This window comes from Dermacentor andersoni, chromosome 5, assembly GCF_023375885.2.
Source record: "Dermacentor andersoni chromosome 5, qqDerAnde1_hic_scaffold, whole genome shotgun sequence".
Lineage (NCBI taxonomy): Eukaryota > Metazoa > Arthropoda > Arachnida > Ixodida > Ixodidae > Dermacentor > Dermacentor andersoni.
Window position 1 is genome coordinate 202095496 of NC_092818.1, and position 20026 is coordinate 202115521.

General features: G+C 47.8%; 2 protein-coding genes across 4 annotated transcripts in view; both read right to left on the minus strand.

The window, feature by feature from the left end:
• Positions 1–13306, minus strand: part of LOC126532265 (alpha-(1,6)-fucosyltransferase-like) — a 61335-nt gene extending 48029 nt beyond the window's left edge. Inside the window, exon 1 of one of the 3 annotated variants that reach the window (XM_055071560.2) lies at positions 9679–9759. In XM_055071560.2, the coding sequence (XP_054927535.2) occupies positions 9679–9719 (41 nt within the window). In that variant the 5' untranslated portion in view covers positions 9720–9759. Of the gene's footprint in view, positions 1–9678 lie in introns of all 3 variants that reach the window. The other 2 variants (XM_055071559.2, XM_072288500.1) reach the window with 2 other exon arrangements.
• A 213-nt stretch (positions 13307–13519) lies between these two features.
• On the minus strand, positions 13520–19660 carry LOC140218651 (uncharacterized). The gene is made up of 2 exons (XM_072288501.1): positions 19098–19660; positions 13520–17347 (listed from the first exon to the last, which is right to left on the minus strand). The coding sequence occupies exon 2, from the start codon at positions 17246–17248 to the stop codon at positions 16535–16537; it is 714 nt and encodes a 237-aa protein (XP_072144602.1). The 5' UTR covers positions 17249–17347; positions 19098–19660; the 3' UTR covers positions 13520–16534.
• Between the last annotated feature and the right edge of the window lie 366 nt (positions 19661–20026).

Genomic DNA, 20026 nt, shown 5'->3' on the forward strand with positions numbered 1-20026 from the left:
CCACAGGCAGCCTTTTTTTTATGGATAGCTTTCATTTGATATTACAAACCTTATTGCAGGTTACCTGGTACATTGCTGCCAATTCCTGCCAGAATTGGTGGTTCCTTCGAATTAATTTTCTAGTCTTTGTTTATGGGGCTTCATGCGTGAGGTTTATTTTTCAATTGCTTTTCTGAGCGTTTGCTTTTTTTACAGTTTGTTTGATCACTATGTTGCGAAGAACATCTTTATAGAAATTTTATATTGTTAGAAAGGGGCACTGAAGGAAAAATAGGCGGGAAGCGAGAGTGGCAAAAGTGGAGGACGACGTTGCTTCTACGATTTCCACTGCTATTTGTGCCTTGGCGATCATTAAAGCAGCCCCTTAACCCTCCCCGGAGACAGTAACAGATTCGTGGATGGTGCGGGGTAAGACGAAGACGAACCCAACGACGGAAGCTCTACTCCCTGGACTTCGCTGCAGCCGCCGCCTTGCGGACTTCCGCCTTCGCCGATTGAAATGATGTCCCAAGTCCAGACTACTGATGAGTGGCTCAGGAACTACAAGCGAGTTCAAGAGCAGAAGCAACGGCTGGGACACGGCAGCACAGCTCAGTCATGTTGTGTTTTCGCTAACACCGCTCTCATGTGGTAAGAAAACCACGAGGACGTGTTCACAACTTGGGATCGTTTTGCAAGGAAGTGCAGAGGTGCTTGGGCGATTCTAACGCGAAGAAAAAGCGAGCGCGGAGCAGACATTGACTCAGAGGGCACAGCTTCCAGGGGAGACATGTACCACATATATAGAAGAAATTTTGAAGTTGTGCAAGATAGTGAATCCCAAGATGCCTGACGAGGACGAAGTTGGACATGTTCTTAAGGGGATAGCCGAAGACGTGTACAATTTCCTGATTGGCAGAGAGGACCTGAACTCCGTGTCCGAAGTAATGCAGCACTGTCGCATTTTTGAAACGCTGAAGATGCGACGGATAGTTCTGAAATTTGACCGTCTGTCGAACGTGCCAACAGTGGCCACTGTTGATACAATGCCGCCTACTGACCTCTCGTCGACAATACGGCAGATTGTAAGAGAAGAACTGCTTCGATGTCAGCAAATATCTCATAGCCCCAGTGGCTTTCAGGACGGCTGTGCAACAGAAAGAGAAGGCATGCGAACGCCGGTCGCTCTGGCTCCGTGGCAGCCATCAGTTAATGCAGCAGATGTCGTCGATGAATACCAAGGAACACTGCGATCTGGTTACTCATATCGGCCACCCTCCAATTACGAACATCGTTTTCGCTCGTACCGTTTCTCTCAACGAACTTCGGCTGGCTACCGTGCCCGTGAAGAGCGACACTACCAGTCAATTCTTTCTGAAAGGCCTCATTACTCCGAGCTGCCACATGTGCTTCGACTTCTTCCGGTGTGCTACAGCAGCGGCGTCCCGGGTCACATCTCGCGCTTTTGCAACTACCGCTCTTCGTACCAGCGAGAGCCCTTGCACATGTCTTCCCAGCCTTTCGACCGCCCGTACTCTACGCCGTGGCCACCATGCACACCTCTCGGTTTACGCTACCCCTCGCCAGCCTCTAGTCGAAGCTTAACGCCGCCAAGAGCTCTCTGTGCTCCACGATCCCCATCGCCGCGGCGACGCACGCAGTCATCACCGCCGGAAAACTAGTCGATGCGGCCAGTGGGGGTGAGGCCGCAAGATACCACGCACTGTCGACAGAGATACCCCCGTCAGTGTTTATGCTCAAGAACAAAGTTCATGTACTTGTTGATAACGTACCTACCATGGCACTCGTGGATACAGGCGTGACAATATCTGTGATGAGTGTCAAATTTAAGAGGCTTCTTGGACTGAAAGTGATGTTTTCTTTAAGCCGTGGTGTGACATTCCGCGGTGTGAGCGGTGATGCGTTGTGTCGTGTGGGAGTATGTACTGTGGACGTGTCTTTGTGTGGCAGTGTTCCCCACAGAATTCGCGGTTATTCCGCGATCTACACGTGGCGTTATCTTGGGAATCAATTTTTTACGGGAGTGTGGAGCAACTGTTGACTGTAGAAGTGGGCACTTTCCGGCCGCAGTAGTTTCCCAGCTGCGCTGTTGAAGAATTCACCGCGTGATGAATGCATCTTTGTTATCTCGGAGGGCACGGTCGTTCCTGCATTTTCTGCTTTGTGCGTTCCAGTGACCTCTTCTAGTAACGACCTTGCCACGTTCGATGTCATGCTGGAACCGATTTAATTGACTTGTGTGAAAAAAAACTTTTTTCCCCATTGCGTGGTGTCTGTAGTCGAAGGACGCGAAAGTGAGTGGACCATTAATAGTCCAATAGAGCCTGCAGTGTTGCCTCGTGGCATGAAACTCGCTGTATTCAAACCCGAATCCTCTAAGACGCTGGTTGCGCTTGTTGCTGCTACAGGCGACAATGAACAGCTAGACTCTCAAGGTTCAGAAGATTCACAACTTCTACAAGTAATTAGCAAGTCACTTAGTCAAAGCGGTCGTCATACACTATTGGGCGTTCTCTCCAAGCACTCGAAAGTGTTCGACTTTTCGAAAAGAAGCAAAATGCCTCTAATTCCAGCGTCTCGAATACGTCATCAGATCAACACCGCTTCGGTCCATCCCATACGGCAGAAACCTTACAGGGTGGCACCGTCAGAGCGCAGCATCATCTACGAGCAAGTGCAAGAGATGCTAGGAAAGGGAGTAATTCAAGAATCGGCAAATCCCTGGGCCACCCCGGTCATTATTGTGAAGAAGGAAGATGGTACGTGGACATCCTGCGTTGATTACCGCCGCCTGAATTCCGTTACCAAGAAAGACATCTATACACTGCCCCGTATTGATCACGCCATCGACTGTCTGCATTCCGCTTTCTACTTTTCTTACGTGGATCGGAGAGCAGGTTATTGGCAACTTCCGATGCACCCAGCTGACAAGGAAAAGACAGCATTCGTTACGCCTGACGGGCTGTACGAATTCAACGTCATGCCGTTCGCATTGTGCAATGCGTCGGCGACATTTGAAAGATTCATGGGTACAATTCTGCGTGGTTTGAAATGGCAGATTTGTATGTGCTACCTTTACGATGTAGTAATTTTCGGAAGCACATATCAGGAGCACAGCCCTCGTCTCGCTATTGTACTCGACTGTATCGCAAAGGCTGGTTTTGAGCTGGATTCCCCAAAAAAAAAGTAATTTTGGCGAGCGACAGGCTGTGGTGTTAGGACATCTCGTCGATAACGATGGCATTAGACTCGATCCACAGAAGATGGCAGCCGTTGAATCGTTCGAGCATCCTCAATCTGTCAAACAGCTTCGTAGCTTCGTAGGGCTCTGCTCATATTTCCGGCGGTTCATACCTGGTTTCGCGCATGTCGCTCACCCTTTGACAAATCTGCTTACAACCACTCCGTTTCAGTGGACCCCTGAGTGTGAAGCCGCCTTTCGCCAGCTGAAGTTTTTGTTAACTTCACAGCCAATACTCCGGCACTTCGATTCTTCGTCACCAACAGATTCACTCAGACGCAAGTGGCGTCGGCATCGGGGCCGTCCTCGTTCAGCGCTCGAGGAACAACGAACATGTAGCGTACGCAAGCCGTTGTTTAAGCAAACCTGAACGGAACTACATTGTGACGGAACAAGAATGCCTAGCAGTAGTATTTGCCGTGCAGTGGTTTCGCTCGTTCGTCTATGGTCGCCCGTTCACCATCGTCACAGATCACCGTTCTCTGTGCTAGCTGGTCAATCTTCGTGACTCATCCGGTCGCCTCGCGCAATGGGCCCTTCGTCTACAGGAATATGTGTTCACTATTTCGTGCAAGAGTCCATGGCCGTCGACACGCTGACGCGGATTGCCTTTATAGTATGCAACTACCTACGATGGATTGTGAAGCCGAGAACTTTGATCACCTTATCGCTTCCCTTTCGCCTGATTTTCCCCATGCCTTGACATTCGCCGCACAGCAGCGCAAAGACACGAACTTGAATGTTTTTTTCTCTGCCACACAAGGGCCTATAACTGCAGGTCGGTTTTGCGTTCGAGGTGGTTCTCTTTACAAGAGGGCTTCTCAACGACGGGCGCCCGCTTTCTACTGGTGGTGCAGGAGTCTCTTTACACATCTATTCTGCGCGTTACGCACGATGACCCGACCTCAGGTCACTTAGGGACCGCGCGAACACTTAGTCGTACCAAAGAAAGATTTTACTGGCCTCAAATGCGCAAAACAATTGACACCTACGTGGCCAGTTGTACACAGTGCCGGAGCCACAAGCGACCTACCTCAGCTCCAGCCGGTAACCTGCAGCCGGAAAAGCCCCGCAGATCCCCTTTTGAAAAAGTTGCCTGTGGTTTAGCCCTTATTAACCCTAGTTGAATTGCGAAAGCAAGAGCTGCATGGCTACGCTTGTGGTTACGTTCTTCCTCCGTTTCCTCGGCGCGTCGTCTACGCAGCGTCTCATTCCGACGCTCTGAGCTTGAGCTTCTTCTTCGGTAGCCGCAGAGTGCAAGCGAGCTCTTATAGCTGCGTCGGCGAGCCGCCGTGTCTCGAGTCTTCTTGTACGTTCTTCTCCGTTTCCTCAGCACGTCGTCTACGCAGCGTCTCATTCCGATGCTCTTGAGAACTCAAAGCGGTCTCTTCCGCAGTTGAAGAGTCGCTCCGGGCGCGACTTTTATGCGAAGCATATTACTAGAGCTCAACCCAGCTCCTCAGGCGCGGCGGTGTCGCCTTCAATGACCTTTGACCCCATGCCATACCACGTGACACCGTGACGTCACGACAGAGGAGAAACGGGGCTCCAACTCGCGCCGTCGCTCGCGGCGTCGCCTTCAAGGCTGACCACGTGACACCGTGACGTCACGACAGAGGAGAAACGGGGCTCCAACTCGCGCCGTCGCTCGCGGCGTCGCGGCGGTATATAAGCAGCTGCGCTTGTTTCTAGGTGGCTTTGGCTCACCTCTTGCAAGATGGGCTGGGTGGGAATCGAACCAGGGTCTCCGGAGTGTGAGACGGAGACGCTACCACTGAGCCTCGAGTACGATGCTTCAAAGCGGTACAAAAGCGCCTCTAGTGAATGCGGTGCTGCCTTAGAAACGAGCTGTTTCTAAGGCTCAGGCGTGCGTCGCTTGCTCAGGCGCACATTTCGTTGCGGCGCCGAACGCTGCGTTGCTCGACGCTCACCGCGTCCAATGCGGGGCGCGTAGTCGCTGCGCCGTAGCCCATTGTCTTACACCCCTTGGCGGGTTGACGGGAACGCTGTCGCGTTCCACTCTTGAAGGCGAAGCAGAGTAACGCATGAGTTGTTTCTTCGTCTAGCCGAACCAAATATAGCCAAGCAACAGCAGTTCACCAGGCTAAACAGTGGTTCAACAACTAAAATAAAGGCTAGTATGCTACGCATCCTGGGCTTAACCTTAGCTAAGCCACAGCCATTTTTTTCTAGCCGCATCTTCGTTACGACGCTTCTTCTGGCGTCGCGTTGTCTCTTCCTCGCTTCGTTCTGTCGTTGTCGCGTCTCTTTCGCGCTCTCCATAACGACTAAATACACTGAGGCGAAGCGCATATATATATATACCCCCCGCGAGGCGACACCTCCTCTTCCTCTACCCCAGTGGAGCACATCTGGTGGAGCGAGCGTCGACGGCAGCGACGTCCGTCTGCGAGAGGAGGAGTGTTACAAAAGGGCACTGAAGGAAAAATACGCTGGAAGCGAGAGTGCAAAAAGAGGAGGACGACGTTGCTTCTGCAATTTCGACGGCTATTTGTGCCTTGGCGATCATTAAAGCAGCCCCTTAACCCTCTCCGGGGAGCGTAACAATATCAATGTTGTTCCCGCCTCCATTATATCGATCAATATATATAAGATTATCAGGACAAAACGTACTTGCAAGAGTGCACAAATTGCCATATTGCCGTTCCACAAAACATATTTTTTTCTTTTTTCTTGTACAAATGACACACTCAAACGTTGACCGTTAGAACACTGCTTTGGAAAAAGAATACTTTCGGTTCGTCAAATAACTCGCCTTTGTAACGTGCCTGAAATTGAACACTGGTTTATTGACTGTAAGTCTACTGTTTTATTCTGTGGCGTCCTACATAGAAATTTGCAGGAAGACTGATCTATATTCTCACAGTGTCCGGCATCTTCTTGTTCCGTGTGATGACGTACCATTCAATATGTTTTTTTTTTTACTGATAGGCCTGCATGGCCTATGGAAAACTCGTGTGCAAGATTGAAATACAGAATGAACAATTTTCTCATGAGCACATCTCTGTCAGATGATCATGCACTTGAAGGACATTTACAATAAAAATAAATGTCAGCAAGATTGGAATACATTTATGGTGAAGTGTTTAACTTCTCTTTTCAGGTTTTGCTGTAATGGAACGTGTTGCTTTGCATGACATTTTCCTTGTGCATACTGCTCGTTGACCTCTCACATCCTCAAGATAGAGCTAGTTAGGTCTATTAGGCTACTTATTGTGCATTTTTTAGGATCACTGCAGTAGGATGAGCATGTCAATGCGATATTACAAAAGTGAGGTGTAATAACGGGAATTCTGAATCGAAACCGCTACTTATTTCCGCAGTCAGTAAAATTGTTGATCTGTAATGCCCTGTTTGCATCGTATCTAAGCTACTGTCATTCGGTCTGGGGGACTACTAAAGGATCAAACCTTTCGCGGCTATTAGTAATGCAAAAAAGAAAGCTTTTTGAGAACGATTGAGAATGTCCCAATTCTGAATCCTAGCGCAGCTCTTTGAAAAAATTTAGAATAATTAAAGCACCAGAAACATACGAGTACAAATTGCTGCGTGACTATCGCCTAGATTACGACTGTCGTAATTCTCTATTCATGGGGTTCAAAGTATTACATAAGGCAAGAACAAAAATATAGAATGTTCCGTATTGTCGCACTGGTTATGGTCGGCAAATGCTTCACAAGAAATTTTCGCGTCTACTAAATGACTACAATAAAAACAAATCGATATTCGCGAAGTAAAGTTAGCTGACTTGCACGCGTTCCTTCAAGCCTAAAACTGACCTCTAGAGCGATCCTTGACTTGTGTTTAATTATATTCTTAAGTGGCACTATTACAATGGTTACGTTGTAACAAATAGTTGTGCTGGTGAATAATGCTGATGTGAAGTAATGCATGCTAATGCATGACGACTGTGTAGGGCAGTAACTAGTGATGTGTTTAATATGATGTTTTCGTTAAAGTGCATAACAATGTTGTGTTTAATATAATGGTTTTGTCAAAGTGTACCACAACGTAAACAAAATGCTTGTGCCTCTGCTCCTGTCTTTGTCAGTATGGGGGCGAAGGACTCCCTCAAGCCACCCATGAATGTCTCTTCGCCTACCATCACATGTTTTGTGATAAACCAATATAAAATCAATCAATTTATTAATCATTGGTTAGTTGCTCATAATATTGAAAATAGCTGCTGTACATAAATAATTTCATTCATTGTAATGAAGACCACGTAAGGAATAAGTCTGACCTAATAAGTGCTTCTGCCTCTCTTCGTAAAGTGGAGGAATCTACTCTGCGAGAGCCCGACCGGCGACCGACCGATCTGACACAGACAGCAGCGCCTGCAACTGAAAAAAATGCGCAATACGGCAGGCTCAGGACGCGTAAAGCACCATCAGCAGGGTTCTCATGCGTTTGGCCATTTCAGTAGTCATGTGATGACGATCATCAGCATAATGCACAGCTTCAAAGCCGTTTGGTTGTGTCCGGCTAAGCTGCCTTTTTATTTGCACTTGATTGATATAGTGTAGTCAGCAAAAGGCGCATCAGTGCGGGCATAGTCCCGACGCAGCAAAACTCCACTTAGTTGGCGCAGTAACACGTCGGAGCCCTAGCGAGGCCAGAATTTTCGGTAAACGCTGAAGGTGCATTCCAGCTCGACGTATCGGAGCCCGTGGCGGGGCACGCAGCGGCAAGGTGTCTCGCGCCGGCGTTTTCCCTCGCACGCTGGAACCCTCTGAAACTATATATCCAAACCAATGTTTACAGCGCAGTTGCTAAATATAGATCAAGCGGAAACCAGCCTGGTCGATGGCACAGGCGCCGCCACGTGCACGCCTAAGCGATCAGCTGCGCATGCGCTCTCTGACGCCCACCTTCCTCGGGCTCTTGTGCGTCAGTCTACGAACGCACACGCACATGAGACCAAACAACAAGTAGGAGCAAACGGCGAGGAATTTTTGAACGACGACCAGAGCCAGACGTGAGGAAGTGAAACTTCTCATGAATCGAGTCAATGTTGCTTAAATAATGGCTTGCGCTTTGGAGTGGGTCATGCAGCCTTGTACGTAACAAATTACATGTAATGATATTTTTTTTTGTAATTTACCATTACTTTGTTTACTCGATAACAGTCACTGTAACTTAATTACTTTTTCCCACTTACCAATTACAGGTAACTAATTATTGTATTGACAAAGCAAGCGATAACAAGCGACGCAGCTTTAAGAACCTGAATGCAGCGAAAGCTACAGCAGAACTCCCGGGTTCGTGCCATGCAGAGCTTCGTTAACGTGAATGTTCAGAAAGGCAAACACGGGTGCTCACTATTTGTTTCCTCATCTTAACGCTCCGCCAGCTGATGGCCGATGTATTGACATATCTCAATGCGAAGACTATTTAGGACGTTAATGCCAGGAAATCACACGCGGACGATTTTTATTAAACTTTTCATTGGCCCAACCGGGAGTGCCTTCACTGAGTCTTAGCAATAATAAAGCACTGCGCTTCATAGAGGACCCAGATGCTGAGTATAGAAGCACAATGTTGTCCGCAAGATCCGTACACGCTACGACGCCGCCCTAGCGCCAGCGCGCACATCGAGCGAACTGCTTAGCCGCCCTCTCCTTCACCTCACAGGGCAACCTTTTGATGTCGCTGCCGATGTCTCCACAACAAAAACGAGGGACGACGACCAACGAATGTTTTTTAAAGAAATTGTTAGCGCTGATAAGCAATGTATGAAGGGTTGCAGAGGACGCACTGAAAGGGCCTAGGCGAGCTCGTTTTGTTTACTGCATCTATGCAATGTTACAAAAATTTTAGAATAACGTAAAGGTAACCGATTACTGTTGAGTAATTCCTTAATTATTTCCCGAGGCAGCATTTCGTAACTGTATTCAAATGACATATTTTAATCAAGTAATTGTAATTGTAAGCGGTTACCTTTTGCTGTAACGTGTACATGTCTGGTGTCATGTTACTCGAATCTGGTAAATCTTATGCTTCGTTACCAAAGCGGCAATAAACTTTTCAGAGAAGACGAGGTCTCGATGTTTCAACATCTCAATCTTTAAACGCTAGATATGTAAACATCTGGAGGCTCTATGATGACAATAGCATCAGCGAAAGATTGCACCTACGAAACATCGCAGGCCTACAGGTGTTTGCTATTCTTTGACACTTTTTGCATTTCTACTTCAAGTATGCATACTAGATCTGCTAATGTCGTTATCTCTGCTTTTCCCAGAATCGTTCAAAAGAACACATGACTCTACAAACAGCCAGTACATGGTTTTCAACCCTCGGTGGCTCACTCGGTTGGAAAAAAGGGCCCTGTTCTGCAGGATTAGGAGTACAGAGCTTAGACATCTTGGTGGCACGACGGTAATGTGAAACGCGCGAGCAGGGCGATGCCTCACCAGACTGATGGTTCCGGCTCGAGAGGAAGGATGGCGTACATCTCCAAGGAAACCCTGTCGGCCTTTTTCTGCGCTGACCTGAAGTGGCCGTGGAGCCAGAGCCAAACCGCTGTGCTGGCGCCCAACGCCAGCAAGAGCACCAGCGGTGGCCCGCGCTGCATGACGCGCCGCATGCAGACTCTCCGGCAGAGTGAGCCGCTCTTCTGTCGCACGCATCCTGGCTGACCGGAAGAACGACCCGCTCTCGCTGTGGGCTCCACAGAGGGCCTCAAAGCATTTGGGACGGGAGGAAATTTCGGGCGCCTTTCATAACGTTTCCGCATAAAAGGTTTCATAGAAATTTTGCTTAAAGGGGAACCGCGCAGCAATTTTGGTAGTTGGGTACAAATGCACTCAAGCAGGAGGGTACTCTGTGTAAACCGTGGGATCTTTATATTAAGGTTTAAACACCGGCATTCCAATAGATCGCAGTGGTGACGCTTCTTGCAATTTGAGCCGCCTCTGCCAATACTGTGCAGAATGGTACATTTCAATCAATCAATCAATCATTTTATTTCCTTAAAAAAAGGAGGAGTACAGGACTAAAAGCTTGGACAGCTTGACGAGGTCCCGACCCCTTGTAAGTTGGCATAACAGCAAGATGACAGCCAGTCATACACAAGAAATGAAAAAAGCATCACAATGTAACGGGTAATACAGAGTGAAACAAGACGACAAGAAATAATCAACACTCATAAATAACAGTGGGGAACAAAATTAGGAGAATAAGAAGGCATGGTCTATTCTTGCAAATAAATAAGTTGACAAAAACGTTTAATGCGAGAGTTTCGGTTTCTGGAGGGATCAAAATTTTGTCGGTCTAATAGGTTTAAAAGCGAAGGTAATGTATAAGATAAAGATTGCTCATCATAGGAGGCTCTTGGGGTGGGTACGAACCACATTTCTTTATGTCGGGTCTGTCGAATATTTGTATTTTCTCGAAGTTTTCCCAGATGAATTGTATCATCAATGCCAAATTTTACGGAACCTTTGTAGCACAACATCAACCTATAATTGTAAAAACAAAATACAGGAAGAATTTCATATTTAGAAAAACGTGGTTCTGTGGAGTGCGTATAATGGACATCAGCTATGTAACGCACAACTCTTTTTTGTAGCAAATGTAGTTTCTGCAAGTTTGTTACACCAGTTGTGCCCCACACCATGATGCAGTACTGCATGACAGATACCACTAAAGCACTGCATAGCATTATTTTTACCTTGGTCGGGAGTAAGCGACGCAGACGAGCAATAACACCAATGGCAGATGACAATTTAGATTGGAGATGATCGACATGCTCATTCCAGGTAAGGTGCTTTGTGAAACGCACCCCAAGGATATTAACGGAATTCACTATCTCTAACTGCTCACTGCCCAGACACAAATTCATATTAGTTGTCAACAACTTTCCTCTGGGCGCGTACAAGATAACTTTTGTTTTCTTAGGGTTGATTTTTAAGCAGTTTATCACGGACCACCGTTCTAAGTCAGACAGCGTCTTATTAGCCTTTATTTCTATATCTGTTTCCACGTTGCCTCTAATAAAAACGGTTGTGTCATCGGCATACGAAACGAATGTAGCGTTATCTGTACAGCGTACAATGTCGTTTATATAAATCAAAAATAAAAGTGGGCCCAAAATGCTTCCTTGCGGCACACCAGGGATAACTGGCTTCCTTGAAGATATTGTGTTACTGGCATCTACGAACTGTGATCTGTGGGACAGATAAGATGACATAAGCGAGTGGGCGGTTCCGCGTACACCATACATTTCTAATTTGTTAAGAAGGATGGAATGATTAATTAAATCAAAAGCCTTAGAGAAATCTATGTATATGCCTAGTGCCATATGCTTCCGGCTGAATGCATCTAAAATTATTTCTTTTTGGCTCAGGAGGGCTGTTTCCGTAGAGCGGTGCTTTCTAAAACCGTGTTGAAAGTCTGCAATCAAATGGTGACGGTTAAAGAATGAGAGTAATCGCACATGCATTATTTTCTCAATGCCCTTAGAAAATACTGGAATTATTGATATAGGCCGATAATTATTTAATGCTGCTTTATCACCGCGCTTCAAGACGGGAACAACCCGGGTAATTTGCATTCTCTTAGGAAAGGCACCTGTTGATAATATTAGGTTATAAAAATGGGCTAGAATAGGGCTTATAATATCGAGCACATACTTTATAGGGCGAATCTGGATACCGTCGGCGTCTAGTGACTTGCTGTTGCTTGTAGCTCTGATACACGAAAAAACTTCAGGGGGAGTAGTTGGAGCAAGGAAAAGCGATGCTCCATTCCTGTTTACTGGTAGAAACTGAGCGTAGTTAGTGAGGCTATGTTCTAGGTCCTGTTGCGGTGCTAGAGTAAAGACTTCATTAAATGCATTTGGTACTGCATCTCCAGAAATTTGTTGCCCATCATGTTCCAATATATCACGAATAGCTGAGTAAGAGTTAGGCTGTAACAAGGCATTCAATTTGCGCCAAAGTACATCACTTCGTTGGTTAGCAGGGTCACTAAATATTCCTAAAAAATAAGCATCTTTGGCAGTTCTAAGTTTATTTGTTAAACTGTTTCTGTATTTCTTAAACACCTTAAGCAAGGCTTCATCCCTAGATTTCACAAATTTGGCATATAAAACATGTTTTTGTTTAATCATGTCAAGAAGCTCAGGGGTCAGCCAAGGTTTCCGCGCTTTAGGTGGCCTCGTAATTTTTTTGCATGGAAAATGCGTAGCATACAATGGTTTAAAATATTAATAAAAGCGGAATATGCAGAGTCGCTGTCTTGTACACAATAAACGCGATACCAAGTTTGCTGAGCAATGGCATGGCGAAAAGCCTACAGATTTGATGGCGCAATTGACTGAATATAAACTGGTTCCTTAGTTTTCCGAGTCACACGATTGATTTTACTCACTAGTAGAATAATGCCTAGATGGTCACTGATATCAGTGTACAGAACGTCGGCCTCTAATGAATGAATATTTATATTTGATATGAACACATCTAATAAGGAGGCGCTGTCAACAGTTATGCGTGTTGCTGTAGAAATTGTATTTCAAAAACCGCAAGTTGTAATTAGAGTGTGGAAATCATTTTGCAGCGGAGAAGATGACAGCATGTTTATATTGACGTCACCTCCTAAAACAAGATTGTTGATGGTTGGCCTGTCTCGGGACGTCATCTGTGATACCTTAAGCACGCCATTCCTCTAATCTTTTTCTTAATGGCTTACGTGTACATAGTAACTTGACTACTTGTAAAAATAAAAAGACAAATTGCAAAATGACCGAGGACACCCAGGCACTTCTTATGAGTTGTGAATACGAAAGCATTAATGTCTTGAACGCCGCTGAGCAACCCTTCAACTTTTGCGCTGCGAGTAACGTTTTCGAGTTTTCCTGAGGAGTATGTTATCGAGGTTTGCGATTAAAGTGGTGCGGGTTATTATTATTTTTTAAAGCGAAAGCTTTACTAACCGCGTCGAGCCCAGTTTCGCCGTCGGCAGCAGTTTGACCTTCGTTTGACCCCAGCTGCGCCGTAGCCTTGGCAACGCATCGCGTCGCTCGCCGCGCCGAGCTCCGCCACTGTCGCCGGGTTGGCACATGCGCTCTCCGCAGCTGAGTCGCCGCCTGGCCATGTGACTCGTCGCGCGCCTGGCTAAGAGGTGCGCCGCGCTCGCCTAGTCAGTGCGAGCTTGGCCATGGATGAGAGCGAGGCCGGGCCGTCTTCCCTGAGCGTTGTTCGGGAGAGGGAGGCTTTGAGCCGTCGTCGCCAAGCGGCGTCTGACCCCCCCGCGGATATCGCCCGGCAAGCTGCTTCACTGGAGAGGGTCCAGAATGCAACAGGCGTCGCAGCGTCGACATCTCTGTAGCGACCGCGTTCGCGCCCTGTCCCTTTTGTGCTTCGACGTTGCGCCTGTTCGCGGCGTCTCTTTGCATGTCTATCACTTGCGCTTTCCATGTGGCACAACAGGCGTCTCACCGCCGATCGATGCGTGTCTACCCAAGCCTAATCCCAGTCATGTCTAGCCACCGACCTACGCACATCCGTCATGCCTGACTTAACAATGATTGTATACCTAAGTATAATAATTACTGCTAAATCAACGATTAACCAAGTGAAACCAAGACTTAGCCAGACTAAACCAAGCTTTCGCTTTGCATATCCAGGTTTAGCTGAGCTAAGCCGCAGCCAATTTTTAGTTTCTACGTTCACACCGTACTACGTGGTCGAGTACATTAAGCACATCGAATTCCAACACAGGGGCAGTGCGCATGCACACGTCTGGGCTCCGAGACAAGAAGCGTCGCCGGTGCGTGCGAACGCTGAGAATTGTTCCCTCGCTTGCTGCACACCCAGTGGCACACACACGGCGGCACAAGTTGGTGAGCAGTTTATTGAAGAGCGGCACACATACGGTGCATTCATAGCGCAGCTAGCTGAAGTGTTGGCATAAAATGTGTTCATCTAAAGCGACACATGCAGGCCTAGCCTGCTAATGCGTCGAGGTTGCTGTTCTTGAGACTCTTGTGACATGGGTTCAACTCCGCTCAGAATCGCAGAAATTTAGGGATCTTTTTCATCACTGTAGAACGGCACATTCCCAATGTGACATACCTAGTTACCCAAGTTGGCGTCAAAGACGTTCATTGAAGAAAGGCACACGCTTACTAGCACATGAACCTAAGTTGGCATCAAAGAGGTTCATTGGATACTAGCACAGCCAAGTGGCACATACGCAGTTTTACATCATCGTCATCATCATCATCATCAGCCTGGTTACGCTCACTGCAGGGCAAAGGCCTCTCCCATGCTTCTCCAACAACCCCGGTCATGTACTAATTGTGGCCATGCCGTCCCTGCAAACTTCTTAATCTCATCCGCCCACCTAACTTTCTGCCACCCCCTGCTACGCTTCCCTTCCCTTGGGATCCAGTCCGTAACCCTTAATGACCATCGGTTATCTTCCCTCCTCATTACATGTCCTGCCCATGCCCATTTCCTTTTCTTGATTTCAACTAAGATGTCATTAACTCGCGTTTGTTCCCTCAACCAATCTGCTCTTTTCTTATCCCTTAACGTTACACCTATCATTCTTCTTTCCATAGCTCGTTGTGTCGTCCTCAATTTGAGTAGAACCCTTTTCTTAAGCCTCCAGGTTTCTGCCCCGTAGGTGAGTACTGGTAAGACACAGCTATTATATACCTTTCTCTTGAGGGATAATGGCAACCTGCTGTTCATGATTTGGGAATGCCTGCCAAACGCACCCCAGCCCATTCTTATTCTTCTGATTATTTCCGTCTCATGATCGGGATCCGCCGTCACTACCTGCCCTAGGTAGATGCATTCCCTTACGACTTCCAGTGCCTCGCTGCCTATTGTAAATTGCTGTTCTCTCCCGAGACTGTTAAGCATTGCTTTAGTTTTCTGCAGATTAATTTTTAGACCCACTCTTCTGCTTTGCCTCTCCAGGTCAGTGAGCATGCATTGCAATTGGTCCCCTGAGTTACTAAGCAAGGCAATATCATCAGCGAATCGCAAGTTACTAAGGTATTCTCCATTAACTTTTATCCCCAATTCTTCCCAATCCAGGTCTCTGAAAACCTCCTGTAAACACGCTGTGAATAGCATTGGAGATATCGTATCTCCGTGCCTGACGCCTTTCTTTATTGGGATTTTGTTGCTTGCTTTATGGAGGACTACGGTGGCTATGGAGCCGCTATAGATATCTTCCAGTATTTTTACATATGGCTCATCTACACCCTGATTCCGTAATGCCTCCATGACTGCTGAGGTTTCGACTGAATCAAACGCTTTCTCGTAATCAATGAAAGCTATATATAAGGGTTGGTTATATTCTGCACATTTCTCTATCACTTGATTGATAGTGTGAATATGGTCTATTGTTGAGTAGCTTTTACGGAATCCTGCCTGGTCCTTTGGTTGGATTGCAGTTTACAACTAACTGCAGTTTTACAACTCGACGTCAAAGAGCTTTTTCGAAGTGCGGTACATCGCAGTCCCGCGTCTACAGTAACCCGTGTCGGCGTGAAAGAGGTTCGTCGAAGAGCGGCACGTATGTGCACACTACCGCCCACTCAGCGACCCAAGGTAGCCCAATGGTTAGTTTCGAACCCCGTTACCACTGTCTACCCAGTGGCAGTGGTGACAGGCTAATGTATTACAGTGACAGCCTACACACTGACAGCCTAACGCATTAAAAGCTACAACTACCTTAAGCATCAGAGCTGTGCGTGGATGTCTCCTACGGGGGCTTTGGTTAGTCCTGTCTTCATGAACGGTTCCCAAGCACGATGATCTGACTTAAAGAAAGCTGATCGATTTCCTTTCAACCTATATAAGAGTTGGGCAACGTCGGTACTGCGCCAGAGGCACTTGTGGTCTTTCGTGGGAAAGGGGCCAAGAAACTCAATAATTAAACCGCAACAAGCACATCTTGCAACTCCAGCTATTTTATTGATAGCATGACCATGATTAGCACGTTCAGCTAGAAACATAGTCATACAAGCGGCAGACCTTTACTAAAAACGCATTTTACGCATCCACTTCGTACACTTAAATGTTAAAATTGCTGATAAAACAAACAGCAGGGGGCTCAGGCTTTGTGAGTAACTGACGGCGCTCCAGGCTGAATTTAAAGAAACCTCGATCACATACGTTGGATGCGAAAACCCCAAACTGTCCTCTAGCGGCAAGCGATAACGATGGAACTTGTGAAGACGCTCGCCCCTGAGAACCGTTCAGATGGCTCGCGACAACGACATGCTACTCGTGATTCCGTCACGCCGTGTCAGACAGGGTTCGACGGCTCTGGATGGTCGTCGTCCTTGAGCGGGATAGTGCCGAAGTCCATCGACTTGTTTCGCTTTTGCAGCGATGCTAGCGAAGGCGCTGGCGTCGGCGGGGGCGGAGGTGCGCGGTCTTCGAGGCTCAGCCTGCGTGGCGTGATCGCCGTCGAGGGGCCGCCGCGGCGCACCAAGCTGGTGGCCGACTCGTCCTGGTGGAGCGGCGCCTGTTGCTGCACGCCGCCCATGCCGGCCGCCGCTTGACCCTCTTCTGAAACGCCATCGAACGACAGTTTGACGCGTCCTTTGCCATAGAGCTCGACGCGCGCCTCCATGGTCAGGCTGGCCTTCTTCTTGAGGCCAGCACACAGGGGTAAGGGCGCGGTCATCGTGGCGTTGATGGCTTTGCCCGACGTGCCGCCCGGAGGCATGAGCGAGCCACGACGCAGCTTCAGGTCACGCGAAATTTTGATGTACCGCTCCATCTCCTCCTTGGTGACGGACGCATCGCTAGGCTCCACCTCGCCTTCGTGCCCGCCGCTGGCTGCCGCCGCCGGTTGCTGCTGGTGCTCATCGGCGACTGCGGAACCGCCGCTGACTGCCCCTTCTGCCGCCGAGGTCTGAGCGCTGCTGGGCGAAGGCTGAGCTGGCAACGCTTCGTCGCTCACGGGAAGCGAGTCGGACTTGGTCACAGGTGCGTCGCTCGCGCTGCTCGTCATGGCTCGTTCAGGCTGGTAGTTTTCCCTCGAAGGAGCCACCTCCAGTCCCGACTGCGGCTCTCCAAGGACAGGCCATAGAACAGTCTTCTACCTGAGATTCTTGAAAATAAAACAACGCAGATGCGTTGCGGGAGCATTGAAAACGCTTGCAGAGCTACCACCAATGTAAGCTGTAAGAAGCAGCCGCTACATATAGTATGCAGAAAAGCTGCGTGCGCGCCAAGCTGAGCGTGATCGCTCAAGAGGTGGTCTCGCTTTCTCGCTCGTTTGCTTTGTGTTCTGTACGCGTTGAAGCGTGGAGAGGATAAATATACTGACATCTTTCTCAGTAAGGCTTATTGAACAGTTCGACTCGTTTTCTTTCGTGCGTGCGCGCGCGTGTGTGCGTGCGTGTGTGTGTGTGTGTGCGTGCGTGCGTGCGTGCGTGCGTGTGTGTGTGTGCGTGTGTGAACGATTGAGTCATCCACTCGCAAAGAAATATTGGGGCTGCGAGAGACGCCGTATTGTAAGGCTCGAGCATAGTTTTGGTTACCGAGAATGCCTCGAAGTACACGAAGCACACAAAGCGAAGTGCACGAGTGGTATTCTTTCTCTTCTTGCATTTGACCTCGTCGATGGGTGGCAGGCGCGCACCGACAGTGTGGAACTCTGCGAACAGCAAACTCAACCCTCTCGAAACTACAGCCCTCGACGCAAACTGTACAGTACGCATGGAAAAGCAGAGTAAATTGTTGACAATTAAGCCTTTACAATTTGAGCGTTGCAAGCATTATAGAAGTACAAATTATTTCATAGGACTTGAGCTATAGCATTAATGATTTTTTACGTGGAATTCAAAGAATATGTGCTGTGCCTGTGTACGCAGGAGGTGTTTAGTGTTTCGCATGTATATAGTTTGCATTCGCGTCATCTTTGGGAAGTAACTTGCCGAAAAGCCGCGTAAACAAGGAGCGTGACAGCACCACAGCACGAAAGATGCGTCTTGCACCAAGCGACAAGTCGATAACAGTGATAATAAGGTGAAAATGTTCATTTTCAAAAAGGCAAAACGATGTGCACGTAATGATAGGTGCATTCATGTCATCGTAGCCGCCATGTTTGGGTGCTGGCACTACGAGAAGCTACATCTGTGACGTCACATGAAAACTATATATAATCTGCGTTCAGCTATCGAGTGGCGTGACATGTGTTTGCGGATACAATACGGTTCTATACATTCGATCCCATAATGCATTGCAACGGTACACACAAGAAGTTGCTCCCAAGAGGACGCGTTGTCTCTCTAACCGGTTTCGGGACTCACAGAAAAAGTGGTATTGCGCGGGAAAGGCGCTGCGCCGAACTCAAGCGATTCGTCACCTGGCCAGCAAGTACCATCTCTCAGTAAACAAGGAATGCGCTTCGCGATCTCTCTGTGGTGATTTATGATGCCAATCCGTCAAGCCTAGGTATAGTCTACAAGCATCATGTCACTCCACTAGCTGCTTACAATAATTTAGCAAAAACGGTGCATTGACTCATCTCACAGAACGCAAGTAAATACCACGGATTTTATTGATGAGAGAAAGTTTCCGAAGCTGGCACATGCATGGCGTAACCTTAAGATAGTTATAAAGCTTTAATTTATTCCCCACAGTAACATTATCAACCCCATAGAAGACGGATCTTGAATGCGAGCTGTGTTTGGCATTGTTGATTGCGTACGTTAGACATTGAACAAATACGGAAATAGAGAACCGTCAAGAAGCACGATACCTCTCTTAAACGCGCGAGTTTACGTGGCTGTTTGTTAATCACCAGCAGGCTAGAAATGGGTCGGTGAACGCGCGACCAAGTCACACTGACGCACCTCGAAGGAAGGCGTGCGCTGAACGTCGAGCGTCGTCGGATGCTGCGTCGTTGGCATCACAAGCAGCACTGGCCGCATGCCAGCGACCTCCTTTTGTTTACCCGGGCGCACTTCTTTCTCGTTGTCGCTTCGTTCTCCTCTCGCTTATAGTATAGCACCTGTCCGCTACAGTGGGTATGGGCTATTGCTTTTTAAGTCGTCATCATCACTATTATTATTATCGGCGAGTTCAGTGGCCTCTCATTCGCGAAATGTAAAGCCTGCGGGAAATGCATTCGCGAAATGAAAAGCCTGCCGGAATGAGAATAAGCAAGTATGTGAAGCAAGGTTTCATGATACAGCAATCATGTTTAAAAACGAAGATATTGTGGCGCGTGAACTGATGGAGGCCAACCAGAATAAGAGATGAGGGGGGGCGGGGGGGGACGCCGGTGTCAGCACTTCGTCTCTGAATATATACACAAATGAAAGAATGCTCTAGATAGGTTTTTTATTTTCGTTAATCTTGTGATTCTTGCCCATGTCTATATATTCAGCCGCTTTTGACCCCAATAAACAAGTGCAAGTAGCACCTTGTCCTGTCACTGTTCTTTCTTAGTGCGCTGTCTCTGTTGGCGCATCATCTCCTGAAAAATAATTTTCGTTTCCCTGAAATTAAGGAGAAAAGCTTGATATTCTTCCGAAGATAAGAAGCAATGCGGGAAACGTATTTACAGCATGTACACAAAGTCCACAGCAGGCCAGTCACTGAAGCGTCGTCGTCTTCAGTCCCAGGCTCGCGCTCCTTTGCCTCAATGTTGTGCAGAGCAGCGTAACGTATCCATGCCCGGCGTGCAATCGCCGTCCCGGTCTTAATGATGTGGAAATACGTGTTTGAGTTGCCATCTTCGTGCCATTCGAACACGACAGACTCGTGATATATTTCCTGT

Coding starts and splice junctions, on each gene's coding strand:
- LOC140218651 (XM_072288501.1), bottom strand. CDS start 17,248: ATGACGAGCAGCGCGAGCGACGCACCTGTGACCAAGTCCGACTCGCTT.